General features: G+C 39.9%; 1 protein-coding gene across 1 annotated transcript in view; it reads right to left on the reverse strand.

The window, feature by feature from the left end:
* The window catches only part of SLC2A13 (solute carrier family 2 member 13), a 336,502-nt gene extending 325,819 nt beyond the window's left edge, over window positions 1–10,683 (reverse strand). Inside the window, exon 1 of the mRNA XM_069490901.1 lies at window positions 10,125–10,683. Coding sequence (XP_069347002.1) covers window positions 10,125–10,683 — 559 coding nt within the window. The remainder of the gene's footprint in view (window positions 1–10,124) is intronic.
* Window positions 10,684–21,600: the final 10,917 nt, after the last annotated feature.

The following is a 21,600-nucleotide window of genomic DNA, read 5'->3' on the forward strand; positions in this document are numbered from 1 at the left end:
TTAGATGAATGCTTCCATTATTAAAATTCATTTTATTCCAAGGCTATTACTTTCAAGTTTTTTTTATTAGAACTATTCATGTTTTGGCTCTTAAAAGGCAGATACATCTTTTCTACTCGGAAGGAAACTATTTTGTCTATAAATAGGATATAAAATAATCATAGTACAAGACAGATCTAATACTGGTCCCTTACTACTAACCAAGATTATACTCTAACAAATAGATTCACACTTTTACGACCTTTTTTTCTTATTCAACCCTTCCATATCACCAAGACAAACTGCTTGCTCATCTCAATGCTTTCCATGTATCAATTCCCATTTCCCCCCACCAGGAAAGTGTCCTTCTCTCAGACCCCGTGTTCATGACCTTCTTTAAGACCCAAATCTTACGTAACACACACTGAACACTTGGCAGTACTGCCCCACTTTTACATTACTCAATCTGTCTTTCCAGTTTGTTCAATTTATATTATAAAGTTTTTACTCATCGGTTACTAGTTAGGATAAATATTAAAATCTAACAAGATTATCTCCCTTGAATGTAAAAAGGCATTATAGCAATGATGGAGATGGTGGTACCTAATAACAAGAGCTAACGTTCATTAATAGCCAGGCATTTTTACATGCATTAGCTCATTTAATTTCCATGACAACCCTATTTTCTAAGTGCTATTATAATGTTCATTTTAGAGACTCAAAAACTGAGGCACACAGTGGTAATTTGCCAAAGGTTACACAGCTTGTGTGTGAATGTTTAACAGTGATGCTTTACATTGCCAGGCACTGTGAAAACACTTTACAAATGTGAGCTCATTTAATCCTTGTAAGAGGCAGGTATTAGCCCCATTCTACAGGTGGAGAAAATGAAGCACAAGAGACTTAATAACTTGACACAGCCACTCAGCTGGTAAGTGCCTAGCCATGGAGCAAGGCCAGGCAGTGGAGTAACTACTTTCTTAATTAACAGTGCAGCAATTAAGTACCTGTCTGAGGTTTCCAGTTTTCAACTACAGCAATATTCTGTTGGGTATTACTTTCATATATTCTTTAGTTTGTTACATATTTAAGAGCTTAATATGTTAAAAGTATGGTACTAAATGCAGCGGGAGGATATAAATACTATCAATACCTAATTACTTAATGCCCATGAGTTTCTGGTCTATCAGGAGACATGAACAATGCTAAAAAAGATAACGTTGCAGGGAATAAAGTATTCAAACGCCCTGAGTGTGGTTCAGAGAAAGTGCTAACATTGAGCAGAGGCCACAGAGAAAGCTTTCATGACACAGCTGGATGGGGAAGGATCAGTAAATATCCTATAGATACTTCTATCCTGGGATTAACAACATATTACTGTGCTCTCATGTTTGTCTTCCCCTACCAGAAATTGGTCTTTTATGAAGAGGGACTATTTTTATCTCTCCAGCACCCAACAAAATCATTACTCAGTAAATGGCTATGAGATGGGGGTAGAGAGAATATTATGGAAAAGCAGAGAGAATATCATGAGCTTAAAGGGAAAAATGGTAAAAGCACGTTTTACATTTTAGTTGCTGTATCACAGGCAGTACCTGTGTTGTCCAACTCCTGGAGGCCCCATTTTCACTGTATTCCATGTGAATGCACCCCCTGCTAGGGTGAACCAGTGAGAAAGGATCCCCCGCACTTGTGTCATACAGCAGTCCTGATTATAGGCATCCTGTTCACAAGTCCTCAGCAAGGGAAAGAAACATTCTAACCAGTTTTGCTGTCCTCATTGTCACTCCTTGATACATGCTATGGCTGTGTTCTCGAAAACTCATTACACTTAAAGTTTGTGTTTTTTTTTTTTTTTTTTTTTTTTGAGACAGAGTCTCACTGTGTTGCCCCGGCTAGAGTGAGTGCCGTGGCGTTAGCCTAGCTCACAGCAACCTCAAACTCCTGAGCTCAAGCGATCCTCCTGTCTCAGCCTCCCGAGTAGCTGGGACTACAGGCATGTGCCACCATGCCCGGCTAATTTTTTCTATATATATTTTTAGCTGTCCATATAATTTCTTTCTATTTTTAGTAGAGATGGGGTCTCACTCTTGCTCAGGCTGGGCTCGAACTCCTGAGCTCAAACGATCCGCCCACCTCGGCCTCCCAGAGTGCTAGGATTACAGGCGTGAGCCACCGCGCCCGGCCAAGTTTGTGTTTTAAAAGTAATGTTTAGGGGAAAGGATAATCTCTTTGACAAGGGGTGATGGAAAGACTAGATATCCACATATAAAAGAATGAAGTTGGACTCTTAAATTACACAAAAATTAATTCAAAATAGATTGAAGATGTAAATTCAAGTCCTAAAACTATGACACTCCTAGAAGAAAACATAAGGGAAAAGCTTCAAGACATTGGTTTTGGCAATGATTTCTTGGATATAACACCGAAAGCAGAGGCAACAAAAGCAAAAATAGGCAAATGGGACATCAAACTTAAAAACTGCACATCAAAGGAAACAATCAACAGAGTGAAAAGGCAACCTATGGAATGAAATAAAATATTTGCTAATCATATATCTGAAAGAGAGTTAATATTCAGAATACATAAGGAACTTCTACAAACCAACAGAAACAAAAATAACCCACTGAAATAGGAAAAAACTTGAAAAGACAATAGACAATTTTCCAAAGAAAATATACAAATGGCCAACAAGAACCAGAAAAAAATACTCAAAATCACTAATCATAAAAGAAATGTAAATCAAAACCACAATGAAACATCACCTCACATCCATTAGGACGGCTACTATGAAAAGAAAAAACAAGTGCTGGTGAGAATATAGAGAAATTGGCACCCTGTGCACTGTAAACAGCCATGTAAAACGCTACAGCCATTATTAAAATAGTGTGGAGGTTCCTCAAAAAATTAAAAATAAAACTACCACGTGGTTCAGCAATCCCACTTCTGGGTATACAGCCAAAATAATCCAAAGCAGGATCTCCAAGAGATATTTGCACTCCCATATTCAGTGCAGCAGCATCTACAACAGCCAAGAGGTAGAAGCTACCCAAATGTCCATCAACAGATGAATGGATAAAGAAAATATGGTACATGTTTACAATGGAATATTAGGCAGCCTTTAAAAAGAAGGAAACTGGCCCAGCATGAGTGAACCTCAAGTAAAACAAACATGACAAATATGGCATGACTTCACTTAAATAAAGTAACTAAAGTAGTCAAAATCATAGAAACAAAGAAGAAAGGTGGTTGCCAAGGGCTCAGGGTTGCAAAACAATGTAAATTGTACTTAACAATACTGAACTGCACACCTGAAAATGGTTAAGATGGTAAGTTTAACACATTGACTGTCACACTAGAAAAAAAAATTTTTTCCTTGGGGCCCTGCTGTTTTATTACAAAAGTAGAATAAAAACTTCAAAAATAAAATAATAATAATGTAATAAAAAATGTTAGTTTTTATTATTTTCTGTGCATGAGTTATAGCCAACTTGAAAAATAGTTCTTGCAGTTCCCCAGGTGAAGAGACATGTCAGTTACATATGCTTCACGAGGCCCCAGGCTCAAAACTAGCATAAGTTAAATACAACTCACATGGCGATTAATGTGTTAATGGGTTTTACCACAATAAAAAAATAAATCTATACTAAGACAAAAAAAATTAATGTTCACATAACGTATTGTGGTGAAGAACAAGAATGCTAGTTTCAAGGAGAAGTGAGTATCAGAGTGGTTGAGCACAGATTGACTGGGAAGCCAGATCTCTTTCTTGGGTACAAGTTCTGGCTCCACCCAGTAGCTACTGACCATGGAAAAGTTACTTCATCTCTTTATATTATTTATAAAAAATAAATACCCTCATCTTAAAACAAAGATAATAGTATCATCCTACTGTGTTATTATGAAGACTACGTAAATTAGTGTATACAAAATGTGTAGAGGTGTAAGCATTCAACAAATCTTAGGTGTCATCATTTCCAGGGTGTTGGCAGCTAAACTGCCAATCCACATCCTGCCATAAAGAGTAACTGCCTAGACTTCTCCAGCACAGGACAGGGAGACGATGAAATCAGATAAAGAACACTGGTACCTCTACCACCACTCACTGGTGACCCACTGTCACACTGCTCAGCCTTGCTCTGAACTGAAACTCCTGCCATGTGGCTTTTGACACACACTCCGGACCACACCATTCCAAACAGCGGCTTCTAACAAAAGGGCAAAATAGAAAGCATGCAGTACTCCCAACCAGAATTTAGAAATACCTGTACAACTTGGTTAATTTTTTCTCTACCTCCAGGGAAATTAAATTTTAAATGTGGAAAAAAGTTCAAGGTTCTCTGGTGAGTACAGATTTTCCTTCTGACAATGGAAGTTTCGCTACTATTAGCAATAGCTACTATTAGAATAAAAGTATTGCTACTACTTATTGAGTCTGATAGGTCACAGGGAAAAGGTAAAGAAATGAAAAAAAGCTGCAAACAGGAAGATGTATAAAGGAACCAAGTTTGACCAGAGAAAAAGAAAATAGACTCATGATTTTGAGTAAAGATGGCAAAGACTGCTTGCTATTTGAGTACTATTAGCAGGTTCTACATCACTAGAGGCGTTCAAACCAAAGATGTTAGAGTGAAGTCAGTTAACTTTGACTGTGTTCTTACTTTAAGCTTATCATACAAAAGAGGGAAATATGGATGAATGAAAAAGATCAATATTTTCCAAAGAAGTCACGTCAACCCTTTCATATAACACATGTTAACAGACCTATGTCATCTTACTGACACTTGAAGAGGGTGTTGCAACACCACTAGGCAAACATAATTAGGTCATAATCCTCACTGTAATTCTGCAATGTCCATCTCTAAGCCACCAGATAGAAAAGGGGAGGAGTGGGAACAAAACTCTTAATGTGTGTAAAACAAGGAAACACAAGAAGTCAAAGGAGGCTTTATTTTACATGTCAGTTTTATACCAATAGGGAGCATAAATCCAATACAGAAGTCCTGGTTTAAAAAAACAACCAAACAGGAGAAAATCAGGGGGGAAAAAGTAGAAAAAAACAATTTGATTATCCCATCCCTAAAAAAATTTATTAGTTGATTATTTGAAAATCTGGCTGCTTCTGGCCAACTATGCTTACCTTAAATGAAATTCTTTATGGACATTAATCTCAATATTGCATGATTTTTTGATCGAACAAGATTTTACATTTGCTTTGCATTGAGGCATAAGAATTCAAAGTGCTATTCAAAAAAAATGTGGCATTTCTAAAAGTATTACTCAACAAGCCATAACATACCAATTATGCAGCTACAAATCGTGTTCCAGCAGAGGGAGTAATGAAACAGAGGCTGACAGAGGGGAAACTGATGTAAACCCAAGATTAATTCAACAAATCCAGTGCTGTATAAATTAACATGTCAATTCTCAGTAAAGGTTTTGAATATTGGTGAACAACAGAATTTACAGAATTCTTGATATTCCCTATGCAGGCACTAAATCTCCACTTATAATGAACAGTAAATGCCAAAACCATGGAAAAAGGGCTAATTTGTATGCCTTTTCATTGATTGCTTATAGTGATAACAGTACCATGCTCTTGTAATTTGCCTTTTCTAGACAATTTCTGGTTTGTTATGGATGGGAGATACATGGTCACAGAAAATAAAAAATAAAAAATAAAAAAAAAAAACAAATTTGAGCAAACTTACATTCCCTCAATCCTATTTTAAGTAAGCATACCTAAATCCTTGATTATAAGTACAATACTGCTAAACACACTCCTGCAAAATGGGATGGTGTGTAAAGCACATACAAAATAAGATTAACCCTACTAGAATACAATAATTTCTGAGATGGAAACTTTGTGTCCCATTTGAAATTTGGGTCTTCAAGTTTTAAAAGTTCAGGTGGTGATAGCAGCAGGCAGAGACAACGAAGAAAGCCTGGTCTCAGGACTGAAGTATAAGAGCAAAACAAACAAGAGGAACCAAAGGAGCCTCTGGTGAAACAAAAACCTAAAATAATGCCCTATTTACAACAGGCACTCAATAAACTAATTGTGTTGCAACTAGTCAAGGCAACCAAACTCTTAAACCAAAATAAATACAAATACCCTGGATTTCTGATGTTTCAGTCTTTCACTATATGACTCACTTAACACAAGTTAACACCTACACTCTACTGCTTGATATCTTCATCTTTTTCAAAGGTTTCTGTCTCTTCCTATCTCAGTAATTCATGGCCACGTGCTATGCTTTACTCACCCGCATTGGCCATCTCAGCAAAGGATTCCTAACATTAAAAAATTCAAAGAAGCAGGAAGGTTTGGGGAAGTAGGTAAAAGGGCTGAAAAGCAGAAGGGAAAAAGCACAAAAAAAAAAAAAAAAAAAAAAAATTAAAAAAAAATCAGATCAGATTCAAGGGATGTTTAATCTGATTACATCATTTACAGTTTAAAAACTTCCAAAGGCTATCCCTGTATAGGCCCGGCCAAATAAATCCTATTCAGCCTAACCCCCTCCCCAAATCATTCCAAGCTCATAACCACCTCCCATCACCACCCTTCACTCACCTATGCTTCAAACACAGCTTTGATTTTTCTGTGCCTTGCCACCTGCTGTTAACTCCACCTTAAATGCCCAGCACAGTAATAGAAAGAAAAAACTCTAAGGTTTTGTTTTTTTTAATACTGACTCTAATGACCTTGCCATGTAACTGCTGTAAACTGTTTCCACATCCAACAAAAAGAGACTTGTTTCACAAAGTTAGGAAGATTAAATGAAATAATATGCTTTACATAATACAATATATATAATATACAATATAAAATACTACCACTGTGCCTAGTATATACTATAAAGCACTAAATAAGCACTTTTCTGTCTTTATCAACATCATGTGCTGAACTCCTACTCACCCTTCAAACCCTAGTTTAAATTTAATCCCTGTTTCTGCAAAGCCTTCCTTAATTCTGTGCTCAATTTATTTCCCCTAAAATACTCAGTTGTCCATTCATATGTGTTTCCTCTGGTACCATACAGAAACTTCCATTTTACTTTAATTGCTTGTTTATGTGCCTTTTGCTCTATTACCAGAATGAACACACCTCCAGAGTGGGATTTTTATCTGTTATTACTGCCTACCCCAAATCTGACAGAATCATTAATGGAAGCTAAATTAGCATTTGTTAAATAGATAAATGATTTCATTAAACTATTACAACTAAAACATTTAGATGCCCTTTCAAATATTTTGATAATGTACTATTTTGTTTTCTGAAAGAACAATCCTAACTCAAAGTGGAACCCTACTAGCAACAGAATTAATTTTTAAGTGTTTCTGCTCACTATTCATTCCTTTATTCAAAAAGCGTCTCCTGTGTGCCAGGAATAATCAGTGAACAAAATTAACAAAAATCCCTGCCCCTATAGGCCTTACATTGACCACGGGTAAATTTGTGGAGGAAAGAAGCTATCACAACAAACTTGGCTGAAAAAGGTACCAGAAGCCACATTTTGCTACTCATCAACATTTACTAAATATCACAAGGACAAAAACAACAAACCCCTGACCACACATAAAAGTTAACTGCTGGAAAAAAAAAGCATGAAATTAACCCACATTTACTGACTAAACAAGCAAAACTGCTTTAGTGTTCCTCAAAAATATTCACGTTAGGGACCCATTTCCTTGTAGCTAAAAAAAAAATACTTATGACTTCTCTTTTAGAAGGCTAGTAATCTTTGTGAGTTTTAAGAATTTTACATGTACAGTTACAAGCTTTACATAGATCCTAATTTGGAGTGGGGTTTTTTGTTTTTGTTTGGTTTTGAATGTGGCCTGTTTCAAAGCCTGTTTATGACCTTAAAACATTTTTCATTTTGTAAATGAAGAGGCCTTTTACAGTACTTTGCCTCAAGGCTCCTATTCCCAAGGGTGTGTTTGCCCGAAGTGAGATGGGCCATACCAGGACTGAATCACTCCCAGCATCCAAACTGGGCTTCTCTGTTCAGCCAACCAGCCCAGAGAGCACAGAATGAGGCTGCAAGATAGAGAAGCCTCATTCTCTTCACAGTTCTTGCACGCCAACATTTCCGATCTTATCTCCTGCTTCAACCTCTCGGTTGCATCCACCTTGTTCCCCAAGCATGCCCTGTGCTTTCCTTTCTTGACTGATTCCCTTGCTTGGAAGGTCCTTTCCTCATTTCTGTTAAAATATTCCTCAAGTGTCAAAATACCATTCCCATGGGTAAGAGCTTCTGGCTTCCCTCTGTCAGGGATAACCGTACCCTCTCTGAATTCATCAGCCATTTCTGACAGCCTCTCTTATGGAGCTTAGCAAGTTCAACCTCCTTTTAGTCCCACCTTGCTATGCTTACTAGAGTATAAACTCCCCTCCCCGTTCTGATCCACAACAGCTGGAAGGGGAACTTAAAAGGGCTCAATTTTCACGTCAAGTAAAAGAGTAAACATAATACCCAAATTTTTATCCCATGCTGGCCATAGCTCAACACTAGGAAGCTTCCTTTAGAGATCTCTGCAAAACATTACTCAATTTCAAAAATCACAAGATTCAGGTTTACTGAACAAATCTTGCTACCTAAAATTATGTTATTTCTATGGTAGAAGGAAGAAAAAAGATCCAGGTGTCCCAAGCAGAGAACGCTGAGAATGCTGAGAAAAGAATCCTGGTCATGTGACTTTAACAGCAGGTTATTTGTTGAAGAGTCCTGAAGGCACAGGTAGTTTCCATACAAAGAGGCTTCATTTTAGCTGGATTTTTTTGGTCACTTTGGACTTTAACATGCCAGCTTAACATTTTACTGAGAGCCTTGCCTTGCTTCACGAATTAATAGCACAATACACAAGCAAAAGGAAGGTCAGTAATGACAGACTTTGGATACAAAGGGCAGTGAGCTGGCTGTTAGGCTCAGGGTTCCCACATGTGGAGTTGAATAAATGACGTTTGCTTCCCTTTGGAACCCAGAGAGAAAGGGTAAAAAGCACACACATCAAACAAGTGGTGAATGCACAGACCAGCAGTAGCCCTAGGTTTAAAGTGCTTTCATCAAGCCCCAGCCAAAGGGAAGAAAATACTTCAACAGCACCCTAAGGGAAACAAAAAACTGAATTATGAAATGAAACATTAAAAAAGCATCAGCGGTGTGTCTTAGAAAAATTACTGGTGAGATTTAAGTCACAACCCCCCACTTTCCCTCAAAAGTGCTTTCTAATAATGCTGAGCACATTCCAAACAGCTTTCCTCTGCCAAGAATTTGCCAATTGTACCTCCCCTGCTCAGCAACCCGGGTGAAAAAAAATTAATGCTGGGGGAACCTTAACGCCTTCATTTTTTAAGTAAATTGCAAACATCTAAGTTGCTGGGCATTTATCCACAGGGGGAATAGCTCCTAAATTAATTTAGGAAGTGAACATGACCTTTAATAATTTGGTTCCCAACTGGAAAGCAGGAGAGGCAGAAAAAAGAGGAGAATGGGTGAATATGCATTTAAAGGAAAAAGTTAGAAAAATAAAGAAAAATGAAATTTATTTGGGAAAAGGATAAAAGTGGAGAGAGAGGCAATACAAAAAGCACAGAAGCAAAAGGAGATGCCATCTAAAGATAAATGACTAGAGAAGGAAAGAGGGAAGGGGTAGCAAACAACAGTTATCTAAAATTTAACTCTAAAAATTATCTTACTGTGGCTTTACAACTGAATGGGTGCCAGGCTGGGAACTCTAGGAAAGGAAAAGGGCTAGCAGTGGAGAAACAAAGTGATACAGTGCAAAAGAGATCCTCCTAAACTCAAGAAGAGGCATCAGGTTAGGCTGGATCAAGGGAAAAGCTGGTGATCAGCTGGGTTCCTGGAAGTGCTTAGAGGCAACAATCACGAGGACTGACTTGTCCGTGGGCGACTAAAGATTCCACGTGGGCTCGGGACAGCGACACCCCCACCCCCACCTCCCTGGGGAACCTTTGACGCTAGACTAACAAACAGACTCTGGAGACCAGATGAGTGGAGAATTCTCTGGAGCTGGTTGACAACCGACGGGGACCCCAGAGGCGCAAAAGGCACGCAACAACCGGAGTCAAGGGCAGCGACACCGAGGTCCCGGGCGCCCCTCGCGGAGCCCGAACTCACCGATGCCGAGCCCCACGACCAGGCGGCCGGCGAGCAGCGTCTCCTTGTTGTTGGCCGCGGCCAGCACCGCGGAGCCGGCGGTGAAGAGAGCGCTGGCCAGGAGGATGGCGGCGCGGCGGCCGAAGACGCCGTTGAGGGCGCCGCCAGCCAGCGCCGAGACGGCGGCCGCCCCCACCGTGCTGGACACGAGCAGCTCCTGCCACAGCGCGTCCAGGCTGAGCTGCCTCTTGAGCAGCAGCATGGCCCCCGACACCACCCCGGTGTCATAGCCAAACAGGAAGCCGCCGAGCGCGGAGAAGACGGCCACCACGTACACGAAGGCGGGGGTCTCGTCCTGCTGGAACTGCCGCCGCGCCGCGCGCTCCAGGTCCCCGACGCCGCCGCCGCCGCCCGCGCCCGCGCTCTGCAGGCTGCTGCTCGACTCGGCGGCCGCCAGCAGGCTGCGCTCCCCGGCGGCGCTCGCCGCGTCCGGCTCCTGCTGCTTCCTGCGCCGCTCGCCCATGAGGCTGCTCAGGCTCCGCAGCGTGTACTCCACATTCTCGCTCGCCTTGCGGGACATAGGGCAGGGGCCCGGGGCTCCCCGGGGGGGACGAGGCTACGCGGGCCGGCAGTCCCAGCTAGCTAGACAGCCCGAGCCGGCGGGAGCGACAGCCGCCGCCTTCCTCCTCCCGGCTTCCGCTCCTGCTGCCACGGCAGCAGCCGCCGCCACGGCCGCTCCGGGGAGAAAGTTGCTGCCCGCCGCGCTCCGGCGCTGCGGAGTTGGAGCCTGGCGGGTCTCACTCCAGACTCACGCCCCGCGCCTGCCGAGCTGGCGCTGCGGAGCCGGCGGGAGGCGGGGCCGCGGATCACGTGTAGCCCCAGGCCAACGGGGTGGCGCCGCTGAAGTGCTCCACCCCCGCTCTGGGCGGGGCCAGGATCAGCCCGCCCCGTTCTCCTAAACCCCACCCTCCTGCTAAGGTGCGACCTCTGACCTAGGCTGCTTCATTTAGGGCCCTGGCACCTGTCTAGAATTAACCTCGCCAGCTGAAGTGCAGCCATGAAGCAAGACAATGAATGTGAGAATACCAGGCACTGTTTGGAGGGTAGGGAGAGAGCCCCTCAACCAGCTTGGCTTGCCCTCTAACAGACTGGGAAGGGCCTGGGAAAAAATACACTGGTGTAGCACATACCCTTCCTTTTATAGTATTGTGACATTACCTAGTGTGGTCTACTTCCCTGGCATTAAATGTGTTTGTTCTGGAGCAATTCAGGACTGTGTTCTCCCATTTCCATAACTAGTTTCCTCTCTCATTGCCAGTCCCTCCTCAATTAATGCTTATTTTAAAGGCATGGTACATCTTGAGTCTTTGAGGACAGAGATAACATCTCTCCCCAGGTGAATCCCAAACCTCCTTCCATGGATCCCTGATCTCTAAAAGAAAGTTCTCATATATACATCCCACTCTTGTGTAACCAGGTTCCCACTGGTAGAGAGAAAACCCAAGAATCTGACTTGGGGTTTGGTAGGCAATCTTCACCTCCCTCCCCCAACATGGTAACCACAAGGAAGGATATCTTCTCCCCTGAGAAATCTCCACTGTTGCCTCCATAAGGAGCTATTTTAACTGCCTCATTTGCCTGAAACTAAGCAAAGAAGATGTTATTTGTGACCAACTTTTTATTTAACTGTTGAGTTAATTCTCAGTTATTGGTTGGTTTGGGTTTTTTTTCTCCTTCTAATTTAAATATTTTGTAAATTACTTTATATAGTTCCACTTCAGGAGAGAAAGAGAAATTTTGTCCCTCTGATTTGCTTTCATTTTCCAGGCTGAGAGCTAGAGATAAAGCTACATAGGATTCTATTCCTACAATTTCAGTGCTCTTTTATTTCCCTTATTTGAACAAAAGTTTTCTTAGCCCGGAACCCATTTTTCATGCAGTCTAAAACTTTTTCCTTTTAGAGAAAAAGATTTTGAAATCCCTGTTTCAATAAAAAGATAGAGTAGAATTTGTCAAAATTGCTTTCATTTGGATTATCAGTCATGATTATCTCCATAAGATAGCACTTTTCTTTCCAGCAACAAGGAAAAATAAATTAATGAACTCAGATGGCTTAACTGTTTAAATTTAACTTTATTGTGTAGCTTTAAAGCAAGCCTCTACTGTCATTTCTAGGGATCAGTTAAACAGAGAGCGCCTTTAGCTCTGAAGCAGTGAACACTTTAATATTCAGACCTCAGAAAAGATCCAGGTGGGAGCGCGCCTTTTTCCCTTCATACTGCTGTATAGTAAAACTGCGTCCCCTGGTGGTAAGCTAATTCACATGACTTCCGAAGAAAAGGCTCCCTAGATGAGAAGCAGCTGGTGCTGTGACAGTTAGTTCCCTCTTGCTGAGATGAAACAAGCTGACTTTTCATCCCAGCTGGTGTAGTGAGCACCTTGGCTCCTGAACATACCTTACTGGAAATTCAGCTTTTGGGTCACAGAACACTAAACTACTTAAAATGGTTCTGTTTTTAAAATGTTCAGGGCATTTATATACCTGCGGTCAGAAAAGAAATGTGACATGAAAAAAGGGCATCAGAGAATAAACCAGAGTTCTTCTTGGCCCTTGAAAGGAGCCAAGTTCAATTTAGCACTAGAGCGTGAGTCGAAAATGGAGTTCCCTTAAGCCTGCCCCAACTGCCGATTATGGTAAAATAGAAAGCACATGGGCTGAGAGTCAAAAGATATTATCATCATCACCACCATTGTTTTACGGTAGAACTTTCCACAAACAACTAGATTAGCTTGTGCCTTGTTTTTTTATCATTCGCAGAGCAGATAATGGTGCAGTAACTACTCACTGATTGGAGTAAGTGTAAAAGTGTTTTTGAAATATAATTAATTGCAGTGTAGGGTAAATTATAAATATCATTATTGGTTTGCAAGGTGAGTTCTATAGTTCCACTTTTAAGGACATTTGTTTTACAACCTTCAGGAACACTAAGGACCCACCATAGAAAAAGGAAAGGAGAGAGAGAGGCTTTAGCTATACTGTTACACATACAGATTATCAAACAAAGACATTAGTAATTAATTCAATAGAAGTTGTTGTTGTTGTTGTTGGGAGGGGATGGTGGGGTTGGTAGCAGAGTATTTTCTTCATGTTTTTTGGATGTTTATTTTTAATTACATGAGTAATGCATCCTTGTAGTAAAACAGTCTAAAAATAAAGGTAACACAGAAGTCCCTTCTCAATCATCTTTCCCACAATAACAGACCCCTTTCCCCAGCAATAACCACTTTACCACTTTGAAATGTATCTTTCTAGAACTTTCTCTTTGCATGTATGTGTATGTACACAGAAAAATATAGAGGTTGTTTTATTTATTTATTTATTTTTTGTATTGTTTAGCTTGTAAGAGATAGAAAACCCAAATCAAACTGGTTTAAACCAAAACAGTGGGGAGAGGAAGGATGTTTTGGCTCTTATCTCTGAAAAACCTGCAATAAGTTGGCTTCAAGTGCAAGTGGATACAAAATTCAAAAACCAGGATATCACAAAGACATCCATCTCTTCACTCTGTTTCTTGTTGCTTAGGGTCCATTCTCAAATTCCAAATGGCTACAGCAAGCTCCAAGCTCTATATTCTTTTCCACTCATGTCTGAGGGGACAGAAAAAAGACTTCTTTCTCCAACGCCCCAGCAAGCTTCTTATTGTATCTAATTGGATCTGTCAATTATGTGCCCATTCCTGACCCAACTACTGTGGTGAAGAGATTGCAGTTAGATGCCCAGGTGAAGGCCAGTCAACGCCCACATCGTGAGCTGTGAGTGGAGGTAAATCACATGGGCTGAGATTGTAGGGGGTGATCCCATAATAAATCTGGTGTATGCTTTTGCCAGAAGATAGGCAAATATCAATAAATGATGGCAATAAAACCAACAAATTTGAGTTACTGTAAGTAACTAGTCAAGAACATGGCGTAAAAGCCAAGTAAAGCACTTCAAGAAGGAGGGACTGACTGGGTAAGGGAATCAAATATATTGCAGGGAGATCAAAAAGAATGAAAAATCACACAAAAATAACTGAATTTGATTACAGAAAGCCAATGGATAGTGACTGCTGAGATTTAGAATGTTTTTGTTTCTTTGTGTGTTTTGTGTGTGTGAGCTAAAATGAGAATGCTGTTTTGATGGTATTATCTTCAGGAAACCTAGTAATGCCAGAATCCTACCCCTTGGGTTGTTACTCCTCTCTGTATGTATTTTAGACAATAGCGGCATCAGAATAAATGTATCATTAAGATACAAAGATAAGGTGTGTTTTCTGTGGCTTAGTTATGAGGTAGAAGAGGTGCCTAGGCGCTTAGTACTTCCTCCAAAATCTTGCCTTTCTTTTGACTTGCTCTAAGGAGAAGAAGGAGGAAAGATATGGAAGGAGGGACACAGGAATGGAGACAGATAAGAAAGGATGGTCAGCATACCCCAGTGGCCCATGCCCTATCTTGATCTGCTACTACAGGAAGTCAGGGAGCAGGAAGGATGAGGTGCTTTAACACACATCGACCCTGCCCACTAATAAACATGACCCAACCAGGAACAGAGCCTGTGACTCATCATGATACCATCTCCTCCTCCTTTGGGGAGGGAGGGTTACAATGCGTCTTCCCTCTCCCAGACTTTTCAGAAAGCAATTTCAATTAAGAGGAAATTAGTAGAAACATCAAATATAGGCTGCACTTTCTAGAAGTCTCTTGGTAAATGTAATCAAGGAGAGAGTCATTTAAAGAGTTATCAGGATTGAGAGAAAAGGTGAGGATTAGGCCTGACATGAATTTATTCATATGCTGAAATGAAGAGAAGAAATTGACAATTCAAGAGCCAGAATGACTGCTAGGGCAAAGTCCCAAAGAAGGCAGGGAGGATAAGAGCAGGTCATAAGGGGCCAGGCTACCCTAGCCATTGGGAGGAAAAGGGGAACTTCTTCCTTTGAGAAAAAAGGCAAGCAAAAACAATACTATAGCAAGAAAGAAGATGGCATTAATAACAAGAATGGGGAAAGAGTTCTGTTAAGTGGGTGATAGTGTGTGTTTGGGGTGAGGGCATGGAGTGAGCCTAGATGTAGGCAGAAAGACTCAACTTCATATAAGTACCACACACTAACCAATTGCACCAGTGGAGCTCCAAGACTCAACTTCATATCTTCAGTCTGCTACTTCCTTGACTGTGTAAACTTGAGCAACTTATTCTCTGTAAGCTTCAGTTTTCTCTTCTGTAAAAGAAGGTTAATAATACTGTATCAGTATTTACACGACTTCAATTCTAACAGAAAATCCATATTCAAGCTGTCATAAACACTACAAAAATGTATTAATAGTATTGCATAAATCTGAATGTCCAAATGTTGGGCAGCATCAGGAATAGTATGATCAGTTCTTTGAAAAGTGGTATCAAGGACCCAGGTTCTATCATTTTCTTCACTCTACTATTCTTAGTGTGTTGGTTTTGCCCTCCACTGGCTTCCCCTACCATGGCAAGAGGGCTTCAACATTTCCAGGTATCATATGTTTCCAATGTATACAGAAAAGTGTAGTACCTAGTTTCTATCCTCACATGTAATATGTTCCGGGTAGTAAAAGAGCCACAGGACCACATTTATGAAAATAACTAATAACAAAGCATGGTGTACCAAATCATTGCTAGAGAAAAAACATCTAGTGGAGTTCACCTTTGGTTGCAGAGTGTCAAAATATCCTTTATTGACCTAGATGAGTAGCTGCAAATGATCAGAGTTAAAAACAAAAAAACACAAAAACTTGGCTTGCAATTTCAAGAAATTAATTAAGCAGGACTCAGTAATCTGAAATGAGAGCAATGGGAAGTATTTGTTTCAAAGTAGAATCACCAAGGACACTAACAAGAACTCACCTTCTTCAATTGAGAAGTGATTATTGTGGTGTGAGGCTGGTTCTTCAGCTGGTTCCAATCTTTGGGATAGTTAATGGAAAATACTTTTTACGTGGATCTTGTGACATGATGAGCTCCTCACTAATCACTCTTTTTTAAACAACTTAATGTATTTTGTTTGGCATTTTGAATGCAAATTGTAACACTGTGTCTGAAGTTATAAGCATGGTAAACATGGTACCATTATGACCCTAGTTTGCCAAATTGACTGAATTTATCATGTTAAAACTAAGCAAAATATGTAGCTGAAACAATCAACTTATATTTTATAGTTGGATAATGGAGTTAGTTTTAAATTAATAAATTTCTGTTTCCTTATGCTATCCTCTCAACTCAGAAGAACCAAAAACTTTTAATTTAATAATACAAATTGTGTTAACTTGTCCACATAACTTGCATGGCAATAACAAACAGTTTGAAAAGATGCCTTTCTCCTCCCAGCCAGTAGAACTTGCACATGCAAAATACAATTTTTAAACTAACTTGTGCAAAGACAAGATAGCAAGAGTAGCCAACCTCAATGTTTCCAAAAGAATGCTATTATATTATAATTTCCTTGCAGATTCTCCCTCAGAATTTTTATAATGTATACCATGGAATATTTTAATACCTGGAACACACTGAGTGACCTTTGGGTAATGCTAAACTTATTTTTACATCTGATTTTCATGCCAAGAGTCAGTAAGTGTGGGACAAAGATCCTTTATGGTGGAAGTAGGAGCATTCACTACTCTCTTTCTGTGCTTTGCTTAACTTGGGGATTCTTTTAGAAAATATATTTTCATAGGTGCAATTAGAGAGGCTTTATTTATAACTCAGCCCACAATTAAAGAAGAGTGTCCTTAGTAAATGAGAGTAGGGCCTGCATTTGCCTTGTTCAACACTATATCCCTTGAGTGTAGCACAGTGCTGACACAAACAGGGACTCAATATTTATTGCATGAACACACAGATAAATAAATGGATGAGTGGTATTGATCTGTATGGAATCTGACTTGGGTATTTAAGTCATCACTTTTCACACCTAGGGATAATATTAATATAATGAAATAATAACAACTTGAGATAACCAAAAGTGTCGCTATAATATAACATCTACCCCCACTCTCTATAAAGCTCAAGCAGTGGTCAGATTTTAACCCATCAAGCAGCATACAAAGCATGTTTTCTTCTTCAGAAATACACAGCATAAACCATAGATTTTAATAGAAATGTACTATTTCTTGAGCATTTGCTTTATGAAAAGCAGTTCACTTTGCACTGTCTTTAATTGTTCTCGTTCTCAGTGGGAAACCACTGCATGCTCACATATAAAAATAGCTGATCATATAAATTATTATATAACAAAGAATTGATAGAAACAAATTTCTGGTTGAGTTCATAGGAGAAGAGAGATCGATGGGCTGAAATTTTTAAATAAATGGTATTTTTGTTCTCCAATTCAAAGCTATAATGCAAAAACAAAATTGTAACAAAGATAGTTATTTTTATTCCTAATTTGTACCAAAATTACTTGTGAAATTTTAGCTGATCAAACTAAAGAATAAATAATTTTTTTCTTGAGTTATACAACTACTTAGTTTCCACATTTCTCTGTCCTGTTAGTGATCGCTTTCTGTTCCATCATCAATTTGGGGAACCCTAGATTACAAGTGACAAAGCACAACCTCTGTGCATATTACCTCCTAATGAATAAACATCTTACTCAGCTACTAACTGGGCACGTAATCACTCTGCTTATCACTTAATGTGGTTTTGCACATTATTCTAAAGAAAAATTTACAAGAAAAGAAAAATTGTATAAATCCCAAAATATAGAATAGGAATAAATAGTTTGAAAATCTTTTAAAAAAAATCTTGACAATTTTAAAGCTTAACGCTAAGTCAATATACTTATCAATCAATGGTCTGTCATCTTGGAAAATTACTCTAAACTCCATAGAGAACTAGGAAAAGATGAACTACTTTAGTAGCTCTTCTTAATGCCAACCAAAGAAAAGAGAAAAAGAAAAAAAAGAAAAATAGAAAAAGAAAGCTTCCTAGTGGGAAAAAGCACTCCTCAGAATGCAATACAAAAAAGAAATATGTTTCTGAGCTGAAGAGCTAAGATAATTTCATTATTTTTTTTTGAATCACTGATTTATTAGAAGAGATGTTGGATGAGTATAGAAAATTCAGTAAATATGTTATTGCCACTGGCTAATGATGACAGATATTCATCAGGGAGTGATTTGGTAAGAAAATAAGAATGTAATAGTGCACTGACAAGAAAAGCAAAGTCAATTTCCTTTGTATGATCTTTGTTTTGTAAGATTGCCATGAAATTTCCATGCAGGAGCCCTAGGGTAATCACAGCTATTTCTCATAGACCTACAGGCTAAGTGTAGACTCAGCTTTCAATTATCATCCTGATGGATGAGAGACTCACAGTGTGAATGATGGGGGAAGCAGCCAACTAATACAAAGCCATAATTTTAAAGCACTTGCTGATATTAAAAAATAATGCTTTAGGTGTCTGTTATACTTTAATTGTGTAGTAAAATTGCTTTGTGTCTTTTATTTTTAAAACCATATTTTCTGCTTAAATTTTTTCTTTTTTAAGTTATGTTCTAACACAACCTATATATATATATATATTTTAGCTTCCAACTCATAGTACACATTTATCATACTTTGTGATCGTCTCAAACCTTTGGACACTCTTTCTCTGTTTGGGGTATTGCATGAATTATGAGTCTTGCCTTTGCTAAAATAGAAGACAGAAGCTACTTTCCCAATATACAGTGGAGTTAGGTGCAGGCAAGTGACCCAGGCTCAGCCAATCAAACACATCTGTGCAAGACTTTGGACGAGAATAACATGAAGAGGGAGACTCTTCATACAGTGCATCCTAGTGAGAGTGGCAGGGACTGGTAGAGAGACATGCAGCCTAAACAGGTAGCAGCAGCAGTCCTAGTAGGGATACACCAAATGCAAACTTGGCAGCGGGAGCTGTGGTTCCTTTAGCCTACAGCAGCAGCAGCAGCAGCAGAAGTGTCTCCACTGCAGCAGCCAATGGAGTAATTAGGATGTAGTTGGAAACAGAGTCTCCAAGTCTGATTCTTTGGTCCTTGCAAAAATTCTAGTTTTATATATAAATTATGCAGTATAAATATATGTCTTATATAATAAATATATATGCCATATAGTATACATTTATCATACATATAATGTATGTGAGCTATAGTACAAATGCCACAAGGGAAAAACGTGAAAGTATACACTTGCAATGCTCTCATACTATATGTGAAGCAGAACATCACATAAATGAAAGACGTATACTATACAACCTCAAACCACCAAAATAATGCAAAAGAGATTATAGTAATTAAGCCAACAAAAGAGACAAAATGTGTGGGAAAACCCAACTCAATTTAAAAGAAGGCAGAAAAAGAGTAAAAGGGGAATGAAGAATAGGTATGGCATATAAATGAAAAATAGTAAGATGGTAGATTTAAGCCAAACCATATCAATAATTACAATAGAGGTAAGTAGTCTAAGCAGACCAATTAAAAACAAACATTGTAAGATCAAATATAAAGTACAAAACTCAACTATATGCTGCCTATAAGAAGCCAACTTTAAATACAATTAATATATAAAATATACATATATGTATATAAAATATTACATATTTATATATGTATTTGTTACATATTAAATATGAAAAGATGGACAAAGATATACCATGCCAACACTATTCAAAAGAAAGGGGGAATAGGGCCAAGATGGTGGACTAGAAGCAGCCCCTAAAAGCTGCTCTCAAGGAGAGGATTAAAGATTGCAAGTAGACACCCACCTATGGATGGGCCTTCTTGGAAAGAGCATTGTAAATCATTAGAGAAGTGACTGGAGACAATTAGAGTGAGGGAAATGGTGACAGGGTGATCCGCTTGGCAATGTCACAAGGTACCTGGGGGAGGCATCCACACATAGGGAAGGATAGGAGAAGAGAATCCTGGGAAGCTCCCCCTTCGGACACTTCAACCCAAGCTGTGAGGGGGCTCCCTCCCACCACCACAGACCTGTGGACTTATCAGGGAGTGGTGTGAACACTGTGAAGTGGCATTATACCAGAAAGTGGGCACAGCAGGGACCTGGCGGCTTCTGTTCCTAGGTCGCTACAGCTGTCTTTCTGACATCTTGGGTCCAGAGTGCCTGATCTACACAGGGCTTGGCTTTGCTGTAGCAGTCTCTGCATCACCCCTGCTGGGCTCAGGAGGGAGCAGGGAGAACACACACTCTCATGCACCCTGTTACTGGAATCTGAGTAACTCTTCCCTTCCATGGGCGATTCAAACAGACCAGGTGCCACTGATGCCACCCAGGAAGCCCTGCTCTAACTGCCTTGGTCAGACCTGTGTGGGAAAAGAGCCCCAGCTGCCCACTAGCCTAGCCCCACAGCCCTGCTACCATGGCTCCCACGCTGCCACCCAACCCTGTGACCCCACCCTGGAAGCTGCCACACTGCAAGCTGGCAGGACCAGCCCCTACAGACCAGTACACCTTCACTGACCTGCTAGACACATGCCATCATTGCACCTAGACCCAAGTGGAGTGAAAGCCTGCAGTCCTGACACCTGCAAACACCACCTAGATAGCCTCACCCAGCGGCCACTGCCACCACAGTAGGGAGACCTGGGCAGAGCAATCTCCCACAATGTCAGCATTTATGGAGAGGGAACCACCCAGTCCCACACCCAAGCTTCCAACAGAAGCCTGAGAAACAACCCACCACTCTGTATGAAGATCCACCAGCACTGGCTTAGACTGTGACAATCACAGGGGAACAAGCCAACACAGAACAACTGCATTATAGGCTCTGAGTGAATATGCCCCTCCCCTGCTGGATCAAACTCCCAGATACTCTGGGACACAAAAGCATCATCTAGGGACCTCTCCTTCTCACTAAGTAGGAGAGTTTTCAGCAAAGGAGAACAGGTGCACCACAAATCGGTCTGCCCTTACCTGAGAAAACATGTTTCAGATGAGAGGAAACCAGCACAAGAACTCTGGCAACATGAAAAAACAAGTTAGTTCAACACCCCCAAAGGATCACAATAGATCTACAGCAATGGACCTTAACCAAAAGGAAATTGTTGAAATGTCAGATATGGAATTCAGAATATAGATGGCAAATAAGATGAATAGGATTGAAAAGAAAGTTCAAAACCAACACAAAGTAGCCAAAAAAAATTTCAGAACATGAATGAAAAAAATGAAAAAGTCATTAAAGAGATAAATAGACAACATAAGACAGGATATAACAGAACTTAAAGAAAGGAAAGAGTTATTTTGGGAATTTCAAAATACATCAGAATGATTCAATAGGCTAAACCAAGCAGAAGACAGAATCTCAGAGCTTGAAGACAAGGCTTTTGAACTAACTCAGTCAGTCAAAGATGCAGAAAAAGAATAAAGAGAAATGAACAATCACTCAGAGAAATATGGGACTATGTGAAGCAAGCCAATATCCAAATTATAGGTATCCCAGAGAGAGAAGAA

Source organism: Eulemur rufifrons, chromosome 16 (genome assembly GCF_041146395.1).
Source record: "Eulemur rufifrons isolate Redbay chromosome 16, OSU_ERuf_1, whole genome shotgun sequence".
NCBI lineage: Eukaryota > Metazoa > Chordata > Mammalia > Primates > Lemuridae > Eulemur > Eulemur rufifrons.